Source organism: Amphiura filiformis, chromosome 18 (assembly GCF_039555335.1).
Source record: "Amphiura filiformis chromosome 18, Afil_fr2py, whole genome shotgun sequence".
Taxonomy (NCBI): Eukaryota; Metazoa; Echinodermata; class Ophiuroidea; order Amphilepidida; family Amphiuridae; genus Amphiura; species Amphiura filiformis.
The window spans coordinates 64753649-64778257 of NC_092645.1; the positions used below are offsets into that span (position 1 = coordinate 64753649).

A 24609-nucleotide genomic window follows, 5' to 3' on the forward strand; every position below is an offset into this window, starting at 1 on the left:
ACATGTAGCAGCCAATAAGTACATCGTTTTGATATGGATGTACACATTTGAGTAATTTTCTCAGGAAAAATTTGTCACAAAAATAAAAAGGTTTACAGTAATTCCATTCACTTCATATTAGCCAATTACATATTTTGCTGTAAGTATGTGCTTCATCGAGTGCTGTACATGTATATTAAATATCTATATATATATTTATACCATAATAATGGCTTAATATCTGTCCGTAGAATTCATAAAAATAAAATACGAAATACTTTTTTCTTGTTTTTTAGACTCAAAATTACATTTGTTTTTCTTTGTTTTTATGAAAAGTTTTTGAAATAAATTTTGAATGTGGTTGTATATTAATAGGCCAATAATACACAGAGGTGTAAGCGGGGTAACGATCCACTCCCTGAAAAACATGCGAGCCAAAGGCGAGCACCTCGCCAAATTTCCGGAAGTGCACGGGGCTTGTCCAGGGAATAGGCTGCTTGCTCTTTTATGATGAATTATCATCATCCAATCCGAAATGTAAAAAAAAAAAAGTTAAAATAAAAAAAAAAAATTAAAAAAAATATTTTTTACATTTCCGAATTTTTTTTCATTTTGGCCACATTTCGAATTCGGGAATTTCCGGAAGACTTACACCTCTGAATACATGTGAAACAATAAATCAATAAATCATCTACCACTTACTTTAAGTTCTTCCACATACTCTTGCGATTTCATGTAAGTGACAAATACCAGATTCCAATTTCCAAAAGTTACCACAGAGGGATTGCAAATTTTAAATGTAATAGCCCTATGATACAATCATGAGATGTTTATTTTACCAGTGTGTCAATTTGAATATTGGATTATACATACACATTGGACACACACAAATTTACCAACACCATTCGGTGAGATTCAATAAACTGTTAATTTTAGGTGCTACCGACGTACCATCACAAGAAAGAATTGCAAAACCCTCATCTGTCTCAAAGTTACAAATTGATCAAAGATAATAAATAATCCTCCTGAGGATACAAGGACAATTAATCCAAATACACCCAAATGTGTAAGGAATACACCCAAATGTATTAGGGATGCACCCACATGTATAAGGAATGCACCCAAATGTATTAGGAATACACCCAAATGCATTAGGAATACACCCAAATGTATTAGGAATACACCCAAATGTATTAGGAATACACCCAAATGTATTCAAAATACACCCAGATGTATTGGGAATACACCCAAATGTATTAGGAATACACCCAAATGTATTAGGAATACACCCAAATGTATTAGGAATACACCCAAATGTATTAGGAATACACCCAAATGTATTCAAAATACACCCAAATGTATTAGGGATGCACCAAAATGTATTCAAAATACACCCAGATGTATTAGGAATACACCCAAATGTATTAGGAATACACCCCAATGTATTAGGAATACACCCCAATGTATTATGAATACACCCAAATGTATCAGGAATACACCCAAATGTATTAGGAATACAACCTGAATGGGTGAGTGACTCCATTTGAAATCTACACCCCCAGTCTGGGAGATTCAGGGCATGTCTTCCATAGGACTACATGATGGGAAGGAATGATTGGGCTCTTCCGGTTGAAATACATATACCCATATGGAAGACATATCCTTACTTTTCCACACATGGGGTGTAGATTTCAAGCAAGGATACCTGAATGGGCGACTTTATTCGAAATTCACACCCCCTCTGTGGGAGATTAAGGTTAAATCTTCCATACGGGGTGTATAGATTTTAACTGGAGTAGCCCAAAGCACATACCACCTTTGATCAACCTACAACAAGAAATCAGACTTGACCTCTAAAAAGTTATAAATTTTAAGCAAAAAGCATTTTTTTCCTCTTCAAATTTACCAGTCTTAATTTCTAAAATGATCAATAACGGTGGCTTATCACAAATAAACTCATTCTGAAGCTTTTCAAGATGGTGCTAAAATAGTGTTAACTTCTCTTTCAATATTTGTAAATTTTCCTCCAATAGGTTCAGGGAAAAGTACTCTGTACACCTGAGACTTTTCATGAAGTTTCATCTAAAAGTTTTCTACAGTTTTTAACAATCAAATTTTGATTGAAAAAATGAATGAAAAAAAGATGTAAATATTGGGATCAGACAACTGTGTCATGTTTTGGTTGTTGCAGAGCTGAATTCCACAAAAGAAGTTGTTTGAAAAATCAATTCACTGATTCTTGGTACATGGAAATTCTAGCCTTCAGAACATGATACCAGCGCTCTGACCAAATTTAGCTGTTTTTTGCAAGCTATAGAGCCGGAATGAAAATAAAACACTGGGTATTTAAAATTTGGTACACACATGGGAACTACTAGGGAATCTACACGAATGCTGGCAAGCGTCAAATAGCCAGTCGCCAGAATGTGTCCTGAACGGTGGACAGTGGACACACACAGTGGGTGAAAGCGCAGAATTGTGCCCAATGGGAGCCCGGTGTTCCGGGATAAGTGACAGCAGGGCAATGTTAGCTTACATACCTATTCCTACTGCTGCAGTGGCTGACAGATCCCAAATTCTATCCCGATACTCTCTCACAAAACGCCTATTAAGGTTTATCAAAATTCACAAGAACATGAAGAAAAAGTGCCAATTTTGCAGCACCATCTTGCTTTTTGGGTGGGCCTAACAAAAATGTTGGTGTACAAAAAGATCTTCATGCAAATATAATATTTGCATATGAAAAATTTCTCAAAATTTCTTACATCTATAGAATATACACACAGAAATATCAGTGATATGACCAAGCAGACGATAAGTCTCACTGCTGCACACCGACATCGCCTGGCTAATAATTATTTGATGCAGCAGAGATATTAAAATAAATACACGGGATCGATACACCTGAATTGCTGTGCACGATTTTGATATCAGACGAAAATCTTCGGATACCGGGTTGGAAAATGATGAATATCTCCCGTATTAATGATTTTTTCTCAAGAAACCAGATGTGGTCTCATACACTTGAAAATACGTGTTGAACAGATATGATAGTCGTTAGTTTGCGCTTTGAAGAAAGGCCATGCGTCTTGAACTCAAAACCTGACCAAAATTCTAATTTTATATTGCGTTGGTCCTGTATAGCTGCACTCACTACAGTGGAGGCAGTATGACCTTTTGACCGCAATGTCGTATACAAGCTTACTCACACAGCGAGAAATCAATTACCCCGCTATTGTCAGTAGCCTTAGTCAGGTCACTTGGCTACTGCCTCGCATATTAAAGGTCGGAAGAAAATTGCCATGCGTGGCTGTGGATTCAACCTACCATGGCGATTTCTACCATGAAGATATAGGGGCGATGACACTGTGTGCTGTAGGTGAAATTGAATAAAATAGGTCTTGCACTGTTATCCAAGGAGTAGACGGATTAAAAAGACCAGAGAATTTTCTAGGCTTTGTTAACATGGTGCCTTCAGGAAGGAAACTTTCCAATTACTAAGACCTAACTTTTGAGATGGTTTGTATATTCGAAGGTGTAAAATCAAAAGGCATACTGATTACCCGCCCGTATTAAGGAATTCTATTGTCACAATACTCGTAAACAAACGGTGCGCGAGTTTGATTGACAGATGATGTCAGACACAAACTAGTCTATAATTCTGTCTTTCATTATAGTTTGTTTCCGTCCAAAAGTTCTTTTCCATGACACAGAGCGCCATTATAAAGGGCAATACTGTATAAGTAGTAATTTTCGCAAGGATTTAATTTTCGTGAATTTCACGAAAAAAACACCTTGCGAATATATGCAATAATGTATTACAGGGAAGGACAGGGCAATCGCGAAAATAACATTTGCGAAAATGTGTCTCTCACTCCAAATCGCGAAAATAACTGTACACAAAAATTACCACTTGCACAGTATATGGAACGCAGATTCTCTGTTATCTAATCCTGTATGAAACACCAAAAGTTGCCTGGAACCAGAAAAAAATGAGATTTATGTTGCTTGATCATATCACAATTAATTTACCCCCTGAGCACTACCTGCCGATCTAACATTGCCTCTGATTGGTCAATTACATGATATCTTCACTTTAATCTTCAATCAGAATGGAGCTTTACAAATAATTCATTTTGGCCAATCGGCAGGTAGTTTTCATGGGGTTAACGAATGGCGTAGCTGTTGACTTATTTGCTCTTCTTATTCATTTGTCTGGCCATTGCTTGATGTCCAGTCTGGGTTGCGTAACTGTAAGATGGCGCTATCATCTGAAAGAAAAATAAGAGAGGAGACTAAGGTTAAGTCAGATTGTCTTTTTATCATCATTGCTTATTAAATTATGAAATTAATTAGCAAAATAATAGATCCAGTTGGTTGGAAATGATTGGCTGATGCATTCATGTGTCAAGCATCATCGCTCGAAAGTTGAGATTTCTTCAACTTGCAAAAGCGACGTCATTTTGGCCTCGGCGACTTGTATCGATTGATCGGCTTGAAGCTCTGAAAACGGAAGTAAACACTGAGCATGTGTGAGGATCGCTTTTCTGGAAAAGCGAGCGAGTATAAATTCAGCTTAAGACATATAAATGCAATATACTTACATACACCCAGGCAATCTCGGCTACTTTATCAATATACGTCCCATACTCTCTGTAGTAACCAGTGTAACGCACATACGCCCATGCGATGATCAGCACTAAACATACACCTAACATCAAATTAGCAAAATTGGACCAGGAATAGAGTCCTATGATCCCAAAGAGTCCGGAACAGATATACATAGCGACCATGATAGTAGTAAGAGTTATTGGTGTGCGAGCAGCATTGAAGAGGTTCTTCCCTTCGTTATGTTTCTCGTATTGCAAGAAAGATTCTTCCATTTCCGAGAGCAGTTTGTCAGCGTATGATTCGCTGAATTCAGTTCCGCCCATTTTACGGGTTGCGGTAAACAGTTGCATGGCAGCGTCTTTGATTGTTTCGTGATGCTTCAGTAGGGCTTCGGGACTGAGGTATGGTTTGTCTCCTCCGCACACCTGTGATGAAAGCAACAATATGGTGTCAATATAAATGGAACAACATTATACACAAACTGATTATAGCATTATTAATGTACAGACACACAAGCATACACCTAGGCTTCAGTAGGGCTTCGGGACTGAGGTATGGTTTGTCTCCTCCGCACACCTGTGATAAAAGCAACAATATGGTGTCAATATAAATGGAACAACATTATACACAAACTGATTACAGCATTATTAATGTACAGACACACAAGCATACACCTAGGCTTCAGTAGGGCTTCGGGACTGAGGTATGGTTTGTCTCCTCCGCACACCTGTGATGAAAGCAACAATAGGTGTCAATATAAATGGAACAACATTATACACAAACTGATTACAGCATTATTAATGTACAGACACACAAGCATACACCTAGGCTTCAGTAGGGCTTCGGGACTGAGGTATGGTTTGTCTCCTCCGCACACCTGTGATGAAAGCAACAATATGGTGTCAATATAAATGGAACAACATTATACACAAACTGATTATAGCATTATTAATGTACAGACACACAAGCATACACCTAGGCTTCAGTAGGGCTTCGGGACTGAGGTATGGTTTGTCTCCTCCGCACACCTGTGATGAAAGCAACAATATGGTGTCAATATAAATGGAACAACATTATACACAAACTGATTACAGCATTATTAACGTACAGACACACAGGTATACAACTAGGCTTCAGTAGGGCTTCGGGACTGAGGTATGGTTTGTCTCCTCCGCACACCTGTGATGAAACCAACAATGGTGTCAATATATAGATGGAACAACATTACACACAAACTGATTACAGTATTATTAATGTACAGACACACAAGCATACACCTAGGCTTCAGTAGGGCTTCGGGACTGAGGTATGGTTTGTCTCCTCCGCACACCTGTGATGAAAGCAACAATATGGTGTCAATATAGATGGAACAACATTATACACAAACTGATTACAGCATTATTAATGTACAGACACACAAGCATACACCTAGGCTTCAGTAGGGCTTCGGGACTGAGGTATGGTTTGTCTCCTCCGCACACCTGTGATGAAAGCAACAATATGGTGTCAATATAGATGGAACAACATTATACACAAACTGATTACAGCATTATTAATGTACAGACACACAAGCATACACCTAGGCTTCAGTAGGGCTTCAGGACAGAGGTATGGTTTGTCTCCTCCGCACACCTGTGATGAAAGCAACAACAGGTGTCAATATAAATGGAACAAACATTTACACAAACTGATTACAGCATTATTAACGTACAGACACACAAGCATACACCTAGGCTTCAGTAGGGCTTCGGGACTGAGGTATGGTTTGTCTCCTCCGCACACCTGTGATGAAAGCAACAACAGGTGTCAATATATAGATGGAACAACATTATACACAAACTGATTACAGCATTATTAACGTACAGACACACAAGCATACACCTAGGCTTCAGTAGGGCTTCGGGACTGAGGTATGGTTTGTCTCCTCCGCACACCTGTGATGAAAGCAACAACAGGTGTCAATATATAGATGGAACAACATTATACACAAACTGATTACAGCATTATTAACGTACAGACACACAAGCATACACCTAGGCTTCAGTAGGGCTTCGGGACTGAGGTATGGTTTGTCTCCTCCGCACACCTGTGATGAAAGCAACAATATGTGTCAATATAAATGGAACAACATTATACACAAACTGATTACAGCATTATTAATGTACAGACACACAAGCATACACCTAGGCTTCAGTAGGGCTTCGGGACTGAGGTATGGTTTGTCTCCTCCGCACACCTGTGATGAAACCAACAATGGTGTCAATATATAGATGGAACAACATTATACACAAACTGATTACAGCATTATTAATGTACAGACACACAAGCATACACCTAGGCTTCAGTAGGGCTTCGGGACTGAGGTATGGTTTGTCTCCTCCGCACACCTGTGATGAAACCAACAATGGTGTCAATATATAGATGGAACAACATTATACACAAACTGATTACAGCATTATTAACGTACAGACACACAAGCATACACCTAGGCTTCAATAGGGCTTCGGGACTGAGGTATGGTTTGTCTCCTCCGCACACCTGTGATGAAACCAACAATGGTGTCAATATATAGATGGAACAACATTATACACAAACTGATTACAGCATTATTAACGTACAGACACACAAGCATACACCTAGGCTTCAATAGGGCTTCGGGACTGAGGTATGGTTTGTCTCCTCCGCACACCTGTGATGAAACCAACAATGGTGTCAATATATAGATGGAACAACATTATACACAAACTGATTACAGCATTATTAATGTACAGACACACAAGCATACACCTAGGCTTCAATAGGGCTTCGGGACTGAGGTATGGTTTGTCTCCTCCGCACACCTGTGATGAAACCAACAATGGTGTCAATATATAGATGGAACAACATTATACACAAACTGATTACAGCATTATTAATGTACAGACACACAAGCATACACCTAGGCTTCAGTAGGGCTTCGGGACTGAGGTATGGTTTGTCTCCTCCGCACACCTGTGATGAAACCAACAATGGTGTCAATATATAGTTGGAACAACATTATACACAAACTGATTACAGCATTATTAACGTACAGACACACAAGCATACACCTAGGCTTCAATAGGGCTTCGGGACTGAGGTATGGTTTGTCTCCTCCGCACACCTGTGATGAAACCAACAATGGTGTCAATATATAGATGGAACAACATTATACACAAACTGATTACAGCATTATTAACGTACAGACACACAAGCATACACCTAGGCTTCAATAGGGCTTCGGGACTGAGGTATGGTTTGTCTCCTCCGCACACCTGTGATGAAACCAACAATGGTGTCAATATATAGATGGAACAACATTATACACAAACTGATTACAGCATTATTAACGTACAGACACACAAGCATACACCTAGGCTTCAGTAGGGCTTCGGGACTGAGGTATGGTTTGTCTCCTCCGCACACCTGTGATGAAAGCAACAACAGGTGTCAATATATAGATGGAACAACATTATACACAAACTGATTACAGCATTATTAACGTACAGACACACAAGCATACACCTAGGCTTCAATAGGGCTTCGGGACTGAGGTATGGTTTGTCTCCTCCGCACACCTGTGATGAAACCAACAATGGTGTCAATATATAGATGGAACAACATTATACACAAACTGATTACAGCATTATTAATGTACAGACACACAAGCATACACCTAGGCTTCAATAGGGCTTCGGGACTGAGGTATGGTTTGTCTCCTCCGCACACCTGTGATGAAACCAACAATGGTGTCAATATATAGATGGAACAACATTATACACAAACTGATTACAGCATTATTAATGTACAGACACACAAGCATACACCTAGGCTTCAGTAGGGCTTCGGGACTGAGGTATGGTTTGTCTCCTCCGCACACCTGTGATGAAAGCAACAATGGTGTCAATATATAGATGGAACAACATTATACACAAACTGATTACAGCATTATTAATGTACAGACACACAAGCATACACCTAGGCTTCAGTAGGGCTTCGGGACTGAGGTATGGTTTGTCTCCTCCGCACACCTGTGATGAAAGCAACAATATGGTGTCAATATATAGATGGAACAACATTATACACAAACTGATTACAGCATTATTAACGTACAGACACACAAGCATACACCTAGGCTTCAGTAGGGCTTCGGGACTGAGGTATGGTTTGTCTCCTCCGCACACCTGTGATGAAAGCAACAATATGGTGTCAATATAAATGGAACAACATTATACACAAACTGATTACAGCATTATTAACGCATTACAGACACACAAGCATACACCTAGGCTTCAGTAGGGCTTCGGGACTGAGGTATGGTTTGTCTCCTCCGCACACCTGTGATGAAAGCAACAATATGGTGTCAATATAAATGGAACAACATTATACACAAACTGATTACAGCATTATTAACGTACAGACACACAAGCATACACCTAGGCTTCAGTAGGGCTTCGGGACTGAGGTATGGTTTGTCTCCTCCGCACACCTGTGATGAAAGCAACAATATGGTGTCAATATAAATGGAACAAACATTTACACAAACTGATTACAGCATTATTAATGTACAGACACACAAGCATACACCTAGGCTTCAATAGGGCTTCGGGACTGAGGTATGGTTTGTCTCCTCCGCACACCTGTGATGAAAGCAACAACAGGTGTCAATATAAATGGAACAACATTATACACAAACTGATTACAGCATTATTAACGTACAGACACACAAGCATACACCTAGGCTTCAGTAGGGCTTCGGGACTGAGGTATGGTTTGTCTCCTCCGCACACCTGTGATGAAAGCAACAATATGTGTCAATATAAATGGAACAACATTATACACAAACTGATTACAGCATTATTAACGTACAGACACACAAGCATACACCTAGGCTTCAGTAGGGCTTCGGGACTGAGGTATGGTTTGTCTCCTCCGCACACCTGTGATGAAAGCAACAACAGGTGTCAATATAAATGGAACAACATTATACACAAACTGATTACAGCATTATTAACATACAGACACACAAGCATACACCTAGGCTTCAGTAGGGCTTCGGGACTGAGGTATGGTTTGTCTCCTCCGCACACCTGTGATGAAAGCAACAATATGTGTCAATATAAATGGAACAACATTATACACAAACTGATTACAGCATTATTAATGTACAGACACACAAGCATACACCTAGGCTTCAGTAGGGCTTCGGGACTGAGGTATGGTTTGTCTCCTCCGCACACCTGTGATGAAACCAACAATGGTGTCAATATATAGATGGAACAACATTATACACAAACTGATTACAGCATTATTAATGTACAGACACACAAGCATACACCTAGGCTTCAGTAGGGCTTCGGGACTGAGGTATGGTTTGTCTCCTCCGCACACCTGTGATGAAACCAACAATGGTGTCAATATATAGATGGAACAACATTATACACAAACTGATTACAGCATTATTAACGTACAGACACACAAGCATACACCTAGGCTTCATGGTGGGACTGAGGTATGGTTTGTCTCCTCCGCACACCTGTGATGAAACCAACAATGGTGTCAATATATAGATGGAACAACATTATACACAAACTGATTACAGCATTATTAACGTACAGACACACAAGCATACACCTAGGCTTCAATAGGGCTTCGGGACTGAGGTATGGTTTGTCTCCTCCGCACACCTGTGATGAAACCAACAATGGTGTCAATATATAGATGGAACAACATTATACACAAACTGATTACAGCATTATTAATGTACAGACACACAAGCATACACCTAGGCTTCAATAGGGCTTGGGACTGAGGTATGGTTTGTCTCCTCCGCACACCTGTGATGAAACCAACAATGGTGTCAATATATAGATGGAACAACATTATACACAAACTGATTACAGCATTATTAATGTACAGACACACAAGCATACACCTAGGCTTCAGTAGGGCTTCGGGACTGAGGTATGGTTTGTCTCCTCCGCACACCTGTGATGAAACCAACAATGGTGTCAATATATAGATGGAACAACATTATACACAAACTGATTACAGCATTATTAACGTACAGACACACAAGCATACACCTAGGCTTCAATAGGGCTTCGGGACTGAGGTATGGTTTGTCTCCTCCGCACACCTGTGATGAAACCAACAATGGTGTCAATATATAGATGGAACAACATTATACACAAACTGATTACAGCATTATTAACGTACAGACACACAAGCATACACCTAGGCTTCAATAGGGCTTCGGGACTGAGGTATGGTTTGTCTCCTCCGCACACCTGTGATGAAACCAACAATGGTGTCAATATATAGATGGAACAACATTATACACAAACTGATTACAGCATTATTAATGTACAGACACACAAGCATACACCTAGGCTTCAATAGGGCTTCGGGACTGAGGTATGGTTTGTCTCCTCCGCACACCTGTGATGAAACCAACAATGGTGTCAATATATAGATGGAACAACATTATACACAAACTGATTACAGCATTATTAATGTACAGACACACAAGCATACACCTAGGCTTCAGTAGGGCTTCGGGACTGAGGTATGGTTTGTCTCCTCCGCACACCTGTGATGAAAGCAACAATGGTGTCAATATATAGATGGAACAACATTATACACAAACTGATTACAGCATTATTAATGTACAGACACACAAGCATACACCTAGGCTTCAGTAGGGCTTCGGGACTGAGGTATGGTTTGTCTCCTCCGCACACCTGTGATGAAAGCAACAATATGGTGTCAATATAAATGGAACAACATTATACACAAACTGATTACAGCATTATTAACGCATACAGACACACAAGCATACACCTAGGCTTCAGTAGGGCTTGGGACTGAGGTATGGTTTGTCTCCTCCGCACACCTGTGATGAAAGCAACAATATGGTGTCAATATAAATGGAACAACATTATACACAAACTGATTACAGCATTATTAACGTACAGACACACAAGCATACACCTAGGCTTCAGTAGGGCTTCGGGACTGAGGTATGGTTTGTCTCCTCCGCACACCTGTGATGAAAGCAACAATATGGTGTCAATATAAATGGAACAACATTATACACAAACTGATTACAGCATTATTAAATGTACAGACACACAAGCATACACCTAGGCTTCAGTAGGGCTTCGGGACTGAGGTATGGTTTGTCTCCTCCGCACACCTGTGATGAAAGCAACAATATGGTGTCAATATAAATGGAACAAACATTTACACAAACTGATTACAGCATTATTAATGTACAGACACACAAGCATACACCTAGGCTTCAATAGGGCTTCGGGACTGAGGTATGGTTTGTCTCCTCCGCACACCTGTGATGAAAGCAACAACAGGTGTCAATATAAATGGAACAACATTATACACAAACTGATTACAGCATTATTAACGTACAGACACACAAGCATACACCTAGGCTTCAGTAGGGCTTCGGGACTGAGGTATGGTTTGTCTCCTCCGCACACCTGTGATGAAAGCAACAATATGGTGTCAATATAAATGGAACAAACATTATACACAAACTGATTACAGCATTATTAACATACAGACACACAAGCATACACCTAGGCTTCAGTAGGGCTTCGGGACTGAGGTATGGTTTGTCTCCTCCGCACACCTGTGATGAAAGCAACAACAGGTGTCAATATAAATGGAACAACATTATACACAAACTGATTACAGCATTATTAACGTACAGACACACAAGCATACACCTAGGCTTCAGTAGGGCTTCGGGACTGAGGTATGGTTTGTCTCCTCCGCACACCTGTGATGAAAGCAACAACAGGTGTCAATATATAGATGGAACAACATTATACACAAACTGATTATAGCATTATTAATGTACAGACACACAAGCATACACCTAGGCTTCAGTAGGGCTTCGGGACTGAGGTATGGTTTGTCTCCTCCGCACACCTGTGATGAAAGCAACAATATGGTGTCAATATAAATGGAACAACATTATACACAAACTGATTACAGCATTATTAACGTACAGACACACAAGCATACACCTAGGCTTCAATAGGGCTTCGGGACTGAGGTATGGTTTGTCTCCTCCGCACACCTGTGATGAAACCAACAATGGTGTCAATATATAGATGGAACAACATTATACACAAACTGATTACAGCATTATTAATGTACAGACACACAAGCATACACCTAGGCTTCAGTAGGGCTTCGGGACTGAGGTATGGTTTGTCTCCTCCGCACACCTGTGATAAAAGCAACATTGGTGTCAATATAAATGGAACAAACATTTACACAGACTGAAAGACACCCAGACTAACGTACAGACATACAAACTGACACCCAAATACCGAACATACAAATACTACATGGTTACAAGGAAAATAGGGCAAAATTTTGTTTTCCCAAGGTCACTGGCTACTGGCTCATCACTCTGAACCTGAAGGGTGAGGGGTAAGAGGTGATAGGCCTGTAGCCAGTACCGAGGGAAAATAATTGTGCCTTATTTCCCCTGGTACAAATCATGTAGTATTTAATTTCTTACACCTCACTGTGATTCTGGGGATGAGGTTCTAGGGAAGTAGCACTTTACCATAATTATTTTACCCTAATGTGGCAGTGACATCAATGCGTAAGCCTCAAATTCGCAAGTGTTCACTGAAAGTGCTGGCGCTTAAAGACGCCGCATAGATGCGCAAGCAAACAAGCTGCTTTAACACATTGATGTCACTGCCACATCAAGGTGGAAAATGATATAGTAGGAATTCATACACTCTTAGAACCATATAGCCAATCAGAAAAGCCGTTAGAAAAATACGCTTAGTGCATTAATATTGTAAAATTGCACGGGCACGCAGTCCGCGTACTACTCGCAGTGCTTTCGCGCGCGTCGCGTAGGATTGATTCATTTTCCTGGCGGGTTGATGCATTTATATTTGCGCATATTTTCCAACATTTTTAGTGACAATTTTGTTATAAAATTAGCAAAAATCACGACTTTTTTCCTCGTGTATGAAATAGGTTAATAAATGCGTATTACTTGTTTCTCGAGAAATTGTACAAAATAATGCACTTGTACTGAGATGTTGATGCGTCTAATGCACTCCCCCCTTCGGGGCTTGCATTATTTTGTACAATTTGACTCTCAACAAGTAAGACTCATTCATTAACCTATAATTGGCTAATGAATTGGCACGACTAGTACCAAACTGTTATGGTTTGTCTCTTTCCTATCCTCAGGCCATGAATGACACTGTATTGGAACTAATTGGGCACCTTCCTCTCATGTCTACATACTGATTACACCAAGTGGTCTCTGTCACACCTGTGCTCCTGTCATTCTTCATATTGTATGTTCGCGATTGAGCTACAAGCAGTCTGGAAAGAGACTACAGTTGGATGATTACATGATAAACAAAATTAACGGCGATCATTTCAGTCACATTTCTGGTCATTTTACACCTTCAAAAATTGACACTGATCATGAACCAAAAATGATTTCTTTAATTTCAACTTCACATGAAGAAAGGTAGGAAGTTTGAATTTGTTGAAAAATTATTTTCGGTGTGCCCCAATTATGGCTAATGCTGTATGCTAAAGCCACGATTTCTCCGTGATACGGAAAAACGGAGACATTCACAGAATTCAGGGTTTGCTCACGGAAATTTGAAACTGCCACAAAATCGTGAAAAACTTGTGTAAAATGTCTAACTTTTGTGTTGATTCGCAAAATAAAACAAAGAAAAGAGATTATTTAGGAGTAAGCGACCATTAAACAATCCATTCTAGCATTAATTCTAGGCCTATGATGGCAACGTTCACGGGATACTACAGTAAACGGAACAGAAAATACACTTTTGAAACATGTTTGTTTTCACTTTTCAGTGCTTTATATTGGAAAACGGAAAATCACTGAATCGTCCAGTTTGTAACACGGATTTTAAATTTTGTAACACGGAGAAATTGTGGCTTTTCTGTATGCCTCAGAGGCCTGCTTGTGGAGATGTCAGTGGTAATCAGAGTGAAGTTCAAGTACTTTGATTGGTCTAACATAGGAGGTGCTAAACAAATGAACACTTACTTGTTCCATGGTTTTGATGTACTTTTCTTTGGCGTCTGCTACTGCTGCAAGATTATTGGCTTCTGCTGTGGCCTAGTATGAAATCAATACAAATAATGATGTAATTAACAAACATGTAGGGGTGGTGCAATAATTATGTGTAGCATCGGGGTGGTGAATTATAGGGGTTAGAAATACATGTTTGTGCTAATGTTTTCTAATCAGAAACGAGTCTCCAAGTATTTCTATTTAATAGTACTGGGGCCCGAGCACTGATGAAGACCTCAGCATCGCTGGATTCAGACGTTTTTTGCTGACTTCGAACTTTTGCCATGTTCAAAGACTTTTGTCTGACACAGCGTTTATTTTATAGGCCTATTGGTCTAACAGTACGCATTAAACACTTTACTTGGAATACCACTTTTATCATCCATTTCATTGCCTAATTATGGTAAAATTTCACCAGATTATTGCTTGATGATGCACTTATTTGTTGTATTTACCACAAAAATATCATTAACCATGCTGTTCTGTGGGCACCACCATTATTCGGTACTTGTAAATCCCTCCTTTCTACAGGAGCACCATCGGGAAATTTAACTTGATTTTAAGGTTTTTTTCACTTTTTTTCAATTCATTTCCAATAAAAACGCCCCTTTTGGAAAAATGCAACTCCTCCGGGGTGTTTATTACAGACAATACGGTAGATTTCGAGGTTCTCTAAAGTCGCCTAAATCTTTTATTTTTTTAATTTTTACGTTTAAACGGTTAGTGATTTTCCATAACGGATAGTGCATTTTACGGTCGGTTAAACGTGAAATGTGTAAACGTAGACACCCCTAGGTAGTACTCATAAGGTTAAATACTTACCCTAAGCATAGTTTTTGGCTCTGGTAACTCATTGCCTTGGTAGATTTTCATATATGCCTGAAATGAAAAAGGAAATATCATATTACATACATACATACAAAAGTACATTTAATATAGCGCTGTTACATCAAGATCAAAGCGCAGTATGAACCAGTGAAAAACGGCAATAAGAGAAAATGGCAAATATATAATATATACAATACAAGCAAAAACATTATTCATCATTTGGATACAAGTGTGTTTTCAGACATTTTTGAACTTGGAGAGTGTGTCACAGTTTCTGATTTCAGCTGGTAAGTTGTTCCAGATGTGCGGAGCGATATATGTAAAAGTCCGGTTATGAGCAGATATGAGTGTTTTAGTAGGAGTGCGTTCGGATAGCCGGGTGATGTCAGAAGCTGAACGAAGACTAGCTCAGAAGCGGCTGGTACAGTGTCAGGCAAGATGCTAAATAGTCGGGTGCAGCTCCATGGAGGCACTTATAAGCGAGTACAATGATCTTAAATGTTATACGGTCTTTGACAGGTAGCCAGTGCAGTTGTTGTAAGCACGGGCGTGGCATGGTCAAATTTCAGCGCACCACAAATTAACCGCAGACCAGTTTTGTATGCGTTGGAGCCGTTTGATGTCAGTTTTGTTGGAGCCAAGTAATAAAGCATTACCGTAATCGAGTCTTGATAGAACTAGAGCCCGGATGACAGAGTGACAAGAATCAAAGTCAAGATATTGGCGAATGCGCGAGATATTTCTCAGTTGATAGTTGAGACTGGTGCAGAGACTTGTGATATGAGAAGACATTGTCATTGAAGTGTCAAAGACAACTCCCAGATTACGGACATTCTCAGAAGGTGTTATTGTCTTACCGCAAACTTGCAAGGATACAGGAGGCATCTTGCACTTGAGATGTTCAGGAACAGCAACAAAAAACTCTGTCTTCTCTTCATTGAGCTTGAGCATGTTCTTCGTCATCCATGACTTGATGTCAAAAATGCACGAAGAGAGCTGCGAGAGCGAAGTTGTGATTGATTGTGGGTCACATGGATTGAATGGCAAATACAGTTGTATGTCATCAGCATACGTATGGAATTGCAGTCTGTGCTGCCGTACTATGCGACCAATGGGAACAGAGTAGATGGTGAATGACTGTGGGCCCAATGATCGACCCCTGAGGTAGGCCATACTTCAAAACATGAGAGTTGGAGAACACCCCATCAATACAAACACATGATGTTCTCTCCGACAGGTAAGATTTATACCATTCCAGCGCAGTCCCTGTTACACCGATGTCATGATGAAGGCGATCAAGCAAGATTGAGTGGCGCACGGCGTCAAACGCTGCGCTTAAGTCCAAAAGGACTAGGAATACACCTCTGCGCTGAGAAACATGCTGCATGATGTCGTCTTTAACTTTCAGCAGGGCCGACTCCGTACTGTGTGAAGTCCTGTAAGCCGACTGTAAGGGTTCACATAGATTTTCTCTGGTCATGTAATCATTGATGTTATTGACAGCATGTTTTTCGATGACTTTCGACACAAATGGTATGTTTGATACTGGGCGATAGTTTCTTAACTCGTTGGGGTCCAGCGATTGTTTTTTGATGATTGGAGCAACGACAGCGTGCTTCAATGAGGATGGGAACACTCCAGAGCTGAGAGATGTATTGACAACCTCGGTGATCATTGGAACAAACATTGATGGGTTTTGTTTTATGAACCATGTTGGCAACGGGTCCAGAAGACAAATTTTTGATGGTGCTTTGTTGATATGAGCTAAGATTTCTTCTTCACTCACTGGGTTGAATTCATGAAAACTACAATCAACAGGTGAGGATGGAGCTACATCACTAGCAACATTGGCATTCTCAAGTTCTTTTTCAATGCCTTTGTAGATTATGTTGACTTTATCAGTAAAGAAGGTGGCAAAGTCATTACTGAGATCTTGTGCAGATTCATGTGCAGGCAGTATTTTTGTGCCTTTACCGAGGAGGGAATTTACTTTCTTGAACATTGTCTTAGAGTCAGCTTGTTCAAATTCTGATCTGTAATGCTCCTTTTTGGCTTTGTCTATCATTTCATTAACCAGCTTTCTTTGGTCAATGTAGATCTGACGGTGAATTTCAAGGCGGTTGTCCTCCATTTACGCTTTCGTATTTGCGGCGGAGGCGACGGGCAACATGGATATCAGTATTGTACCAAGGCTGATGTGGTCTCTTGGTACGAGATCGGACAGTGGTAGGAGCATGCTTATCAAGAGTGTTCTTTATGGTGTTATTGTAGAGTTCAACAAGATTATTGACAGTGTCACTTTGAGAATCAAAGTCAGAGATAAGATCATCATGGAAGGATTTGAGATCAATATCTTTGAAATTGCGTGTGACAAACTCGGTTTTCTGATATTTTGGCTTTGACATTGCGATTAAGCAATAAACAACATGATGGTCAGAAAGCATTGATTCTTGGATGCAGTCCTTGATGAGATTGTCTTCAGGACGTGAGATAACAAGATCTAATGTATTCCCAGATCGATGTGTTGGGAATGTAACGTGTTGCTCAAAACCTGAATTGCCGAGTGTAGTCATAAAATTGGACACATCTGATTTTGTCGGGTTGTTGAAGTCACCCACCAATACAACTTTACGGTTGAGAGTATTCACAAAGCCTCCTATGAAAGTATCAAATTCATCCAAGAAAGTGGATGTTTTGAAGCCATTGACTGGGGATGGATAGGGCCTGTACACAGCAATGAAATACACGCTTTTACTTATGTTGGTAAAGCATGCGTGCTCAAAGGTGGTGAAGTGATGACCCGTAGGAATGAGCTGTAATTTCAGGTCATCTTTAAATAAAGCCCCAATACCTCCACCATAGTTTTCTGAATTGCGTGGTACACTTATGAAGGAGTAACCTGCAGGCGTTAGATCTGCTATGACGACGGGATCGGACTCATTTAGCCATGTTTCCGTGAGAATCGTGAAGTCGATGTCGTGCTCGAGCATAAAGTCCACATACATTGTGACTTTGTTACGGATGGACCGTGCATTCCAAACGCAGAAGGATAGATCATGCTTTGCGTCAATGGAAGCAGAATGATTTGATTGTAACACAGAATGTACAGTAGCTGGTAATTTCTTCTTTTTCCCCCTTCTGGTTGGCTTCTGTGAATTAATACCAAGTGACTTGATATTATTCCAAACGGCTTGATATTGACTAACTAACACATGAAAGGATGATTAAAATTAAAAACTTTTGATCCAAACACAAGAAAGTCATTCCTATCTCTCGCAATTTTCTGATGGTTACTCCATCTTTCATCAGCGAGACTGAGACTGTGATATTGATCAAAAGGTTGTGACCTTTTTGACCTTGGAATTGATCACAGTCTACGGGCACAACCTGATGATCAATATCAGTCTCAGTCAACTGGATGGTTGATCAATCAATTGAAACAATTTCCGATATGGCTCACTTTGAAGCTCTCCAAGTAAATTTTAATTCTTTAATTTCTTTGACAAGGAAACTAGATGGACTCAACAATGAGGGTGCTACAATCCCGGAAAAAATGTGTTCGAACACCCACTGTAATTCCCATGTTCATCTTAGTATAGTGCGCACGCTATATGAGTCACTGGAAACTAAGATTTATAATAGAGTTCTCTCAATGTTCATCTTAAGCATATCCCTCCCTTTCCCCACCAATCAATGTTGGGAGAAGATATGTGAAGATGAACATATTGGGTATGCCAACATTGTACGGGGGTAGAAGGGGGACTATTTCCAATAAGGCCTTTAAAGTGTTCGAACAATATTTTCTGAGATTGTCTGAGGAATTCTAAAATCAGTGTTTGCTTTTTCACATTTGGGATCATAACTTCAGATCCAGTAGAGCGATTCAAATGAAACTTGGACATGTTAGTTTATATATAATAAGGAACACATGCAATAAATAATATTACATTACATCCACAAATATTTCAGGGATCGGTCACTTTAAACATATATTTTCATCAAATTTTGAATAATTTAAGTCGAATAAGACGCAAAATACCTGATACATATCCCCAAACAGTTTAAAACATAGCAATTTGAATAAAAAGTTGACAATGTTTTTGGACAATCATGGACCATCTTTTATATTTCCTATAACACTAAGGGCACCGTCAATCAAACATCACACGGATGTGGGATGCAAATTTGTCATGTCAATGCTATCTGCAGTAGATAGCAAAATAATGCAACGACAGCTACCTCCCTATCCAATGCATTGCCAAACTTCTCCTTCCAAACCAGTAATTCCTGACCCCACAAAAGTAAACTTCAAAGATTTCAAGCAAATAAAAAGAAAAAGAAGTCATTAAAGACCCCCCAAATAAATAATAATGAAAGATATAAGAAACAAAGAAACAAATCCAACACAAAACATTAAATAAAAGAAGATAAAACAAAAAATCTAAGTAAAAGGAAAATAATGCATTAAAAAGAAGGAAGAATTAAAAGTGCAAATGTCACTTGCTGTTCAATATGTTTCAAGTTCAAGTCCAATTTTACATTAAAAGACACATGCGCAATGTATAGGACACATCAATCAATAATATTTTAACTAACATGGTCAATGATTGGTGTGCAAGTTCAGGGTTATTTCATGATTGTCATTATTTTTGATCGAAAAAAGAAAGAAAATATAAACAATTCAAATATGTTGTTTTTCAGTTAAAAAACACCGATCATTATGAGCATTATAGATAATGACCTTTATTATTAGGCCTATGCAATCTCAAATTGGCACATTTCATTAAACATGATTTGCGTTGTCTCTTCAGTGGGTATAACTGTGTACACTGAAAGTGTGAAAGCCTATTCATGGTAAAGGTAAATCATTGCACATCTCCCCATTGAAAACACACATTATGCACGGTTGACCACAAAACATAAAGAATAATAGGATTTACTTTTCTATTATATGGTGAATCGTTGGAAATGCGTGCTTGTGTATGTGTGTAAATCGTTATGATTCACCATTTGACCATCCTAACCATGGTGTATTTAAAATGTTTAATGAACACAATTTCACACATTAGGCTGATTTTCTTAAATGTTGGTCAAGTAATGTTTTTAAAAACAATAAATGTGCATAGCCTGTGCGTATCTCTAACTTCCTATCACTCGCTCTCTCTCGCCCCCCCCCCTCCGATTTATCACACAGTGGTAAATTTGTGACATTTAAATACATAACATTAAATTTACGAGTAATATCTGTTTTTAGCTGAATATAAAATTTTAACACCTTCTCTAAATTAATTATACCACATGTACATATGCTCAATAAACATGGCACATAAATAATTTAGGCCTGTATTTGTGTGTATAAAACGCTATGTTAAATCTATACTAACAGAACGCTATCAAAATATTCCTTGATTTCCTCCATATTTTGTGGGCTGATAGCAAATTATGTTTCTAACATGTGTGCCAAATTGCATTAAAATCGATGGCGTAACTGCAGAGTTATTGTCCAAAAACTAAAATCAGATGATTTTGCTAAGCAATTTTGTAGACAATCCCGGAAAAAATGTGTTCGAACACCCACTGTAATTCCCATGTTCATCTTAGTATAGTGCACACGCTATATGAGTCACTGGAAACTAAGATTTATAATAGAGTTCTCTCAATGTTCATCTTAAGCATATCCCTCCCTTTCCCCACCAATCAATGTTGGGAGAAGATATGTGAAGATGAACATATTGGGTATGCCAACATTGTACGGGGGTAGAAGGGGGACTATTTCCAATAAGGCCTTTAAAGTGTTCGAACAATATTTTCTGAGATTGTAGCTTAACCGTAACACTGCACATAGTTTTTTGCTATAGGAAGTTAAAGGAGAAATGATAATGGAGAGAAAATGAACCAAGAAGTCACTTGGCACCTCTGGGATTCAAACCTTAGAAGCACAGGGGTTTTGCTGGCCCAGTCAGGGATTATGTGCATACATAGGACTTAGGGCACGGCACCTAAAGGGAGTCTACCATTATGCTTTGCGGTACCATAATAGAACTAAACATATTATAGAAAATGTACACAAAATCCCTCACTTCAACTTTCAATTACTCGCTTAAATCCGGGGAGCTTAGAATTTTGTTTGAAAAAGTATATCCCCTAGAGTACTGTGAATCTATCAATAGCTCTCAATATCTAATCGGCTCTTGTTTATATTTTGTATATGTTTGCTATGGAGCATGCCGATATACTACAATGCATGATGGGATGCTCCTTTCAGCTGCTGTGGGTGATTGCATCATGGCATCATGTGGGATGCATGCATGTGCAGTGGTTATCCTTGTGGTATTGACTCACCTTGAAATATTCTAATAAAGCTCTACAAGTGACTTTGTCACCATTAATTTCTTTGACAAGTAAACTAGATGGGCTCAACAATGAGGGCGCTAACATCTCCAGATACTTCTTGAATTCAGCATCAATGTCTGCAGAGAAAATGAAGATGTTAAATAGAAACATGTTTTATTCAAACTGTCAATCAATATCATTAGACAAACAGGCAGCTATAACTCCAGTTTGGTAGTGACATATGTGCGTATTTTGCTGGTCGCAATATCCAACTGCACTGCGCAGAGCGTATGTAGACAAGCGTACGATAGCGGTTTGTCGGAAAGTGTGTGGCGTAACCATGTAATGGCACAGACGCCACGACCAACTCAAAGTTGAAATGAAATAGATTGCACAGAAGATTACTTCACATCTTAGGAAATGTTTCATATTTTATCTTTCAGTGTCTGGACTGGGGTGTTCCAAACATTACACATTAAGACTGCAACTCACAGGCATGCTATAATGCTGCAGGTACTGGATCACCTACCCTATATTCAACATAACTATATATACCATTTTTCAGCCTGATGTGGCAGTGACGTCAGTGCGTATTTCATTAAGCACAGGTTTAAATAGCTAGCACTCACTCTTAAGTGCTGGTGTACACACGCATGCGTTTTAGGAAGCTGCATAGATGCGTGCGCGAAACAGCTGCCTTAACGGGTGAGAAATGGTATAGTATCTCATGTGCATGAGTCAGTCACTTTCCAGGGTGCTTATTTAAACGATGAAAAGAAAGGTGAATATTGTACTCTTACTAGAAGTTTACCATGAGATAAACCGACATTGTAAACTTTTGGCAATGATTGACTTACGGATTCAATCATGTTAAACCGTTGTTCATTACCGTTTAACAATGATACGTCTGCATGGTTAATTCACGCAGACACTCAAGTTGTTAAACGATGGTGAACAAAAAAAACAAGCTAATGATCGTCTAATTCACACAAATATTTCACAAGGAATCTCAGTTTAGTCATTGCCACTCAACAATATAATACAACAAGATTGTAGCAATAAAACTACAGAATAAAATGGCAATGTTTAGCTGCTACCTCCAAAATAATGAAACCAACATGTAAGCGTGTATACGCACACGTACAAGTTCCAGGCATGACAAATTTTACGCGATTAAGCGTAACCACCATATACGTGTTTCCGTTAACTTGCGTTCACATATACGCCACTATTAAAGGGTGGACTCATCTTCGCTTGACAACGGTTGGCCCTTGTAAAAAGGTATAGAAAGAATTGTTGACTTACCTGCTAGTCTTCCATCAAATTTGGGATTCCTTGCTACGGCTAGGCCAGGATGAGGCATAAGAAAACACGCTATCTTATGGAAGCAAGCATGGATGTGTCTTCTCACTTGCTGTAATTCCTCATGTTGGTTATTGGATTGCTGTACAAACACAAAAAATAATAAAAGAATTTAAACGCCAAATCATGGATCCCCTCTAGCGTCGCTTCCCAAGTTGTATCATGATAATGTGGCGTGATCCCCAGCAACACGACATTACGGTTTTATGGCTCTGACCAGTGCCCGAGCAAAGATATTTGTAATTTGGATTGCCATCCATCATAGGACTGCATGGATAGATCAGATGGTAGAGCACTGGTCTCGTAAACCAGAGGTTGCCGGTTTGAATCTCGCTTCAGCCAAATTTTCTTTAATCCCCTTGTACACCAAAAATAAAATGTACGATTGAGTCGTTTTGAAAGATTACCGAGGGCGCGAGCACTACTCCTAATTCCAGAAATATACAGCACTTACTTTTGGGCATTAAAAAAATTCATAACCTCATGATTATACCCTATGCATGAGATCCAACCAAACTCATTTAGTCACTAAAATGTGATGGGCGTTTACTAACAAGCAACAGTGAACCTCCACTTAACATTAATTTACAAAAAAACTCATTAAGGTGATCCTACACAGGCTCCGATAATTTTTTTTTTAATTGCCCGATCGGGCAAGCTTAGGTCAACTTTTGCTTGCCTGATTAAATGCCTGAAAATTTGAGAAAGACAACCATCAACAAGTTGATAGCTAAAATTGTCTAAAAATAGCACAGGGTGCCGCAACCGCGGTATGACCTAGTTGACTCACTTGAGATCAGAATCAGCCCGATCAGGAGCATCTGTATCTTTCCACTTGCGAATGAAAAATTAATCCATGGTGGAATAATATCTGTTTACGTTAACATCAGAACAATGTCAGGGAAAGCCCCTTGTTGCTGATGCCGCCGGCCGATCCCAAATATCTTTTGGTAATTCAATAATAAGCACAACAAGAAGATCGATCAAAGAGCCGCTGTGGGCTGTGAGCCTGTGGCTATAATGTTCTATGCAAATTAAATGACTCTCCCAGGGCAGGCTTGCGACGGCCGGCAACCGCGTGCGCTGAATAATTCATGAGTGCCGTACGTACATGGTCATATTATACTGTACATATGACATACACTGTACATGTTTCGGGGTCAGGGAAAAGGCATAACGTCATCAGACTGACCTCATTAATAATTAAAGAGTAAACATGTGCTTGTACGGTGCTTGTACAGTAACATACACTGCGATATGCACTGTACATGTTTCGGGGTCATGGAAATACCGATTGACCTCATTAATATTGAAAACATTTGATATGGGGGATTCCCACGATATGAACAGGTGATATGTAC

General features: G+C 39.4%; 1 protein-coding gene across 1 annotated transcript in view; it reads right to left on the bottom strand.

The window, feature by feature from the left end:
* Positions 1–615: 615 nt before the first annotated feature.
* LOC140138927 (atlastin-2-like) overlaps positions 616–24609 on the bottom strand; it is a 60689-nt gene continuing 36695 nt past the window's right edge. The window contains exons 7-12 of the mRNA XM_072160709.1: positions 23192–23330; positions 21896–22023; positions 15548–15604; positions 14699–14770; positions 4584–5015; positions 616–4250 (exon numbers count right to left, since the gene is read on the bottom strand). Coding sequence (XP_072016810.1) covers positions 4170–4250; positions 4584–5015; positions 14699–14770; positions 15548–15604; positions 21896–22023; positions 23192–23330 — 909 coding nt within the window. The 3' untranslated portion in view covers positions 616–4169. The remainder of the gene's footprint in view (positions 4251–4583; positions 5016–14698; positions 14771–15547; positions 15605–21895; positions 22024–23191; positions 23331–24609) is intronic.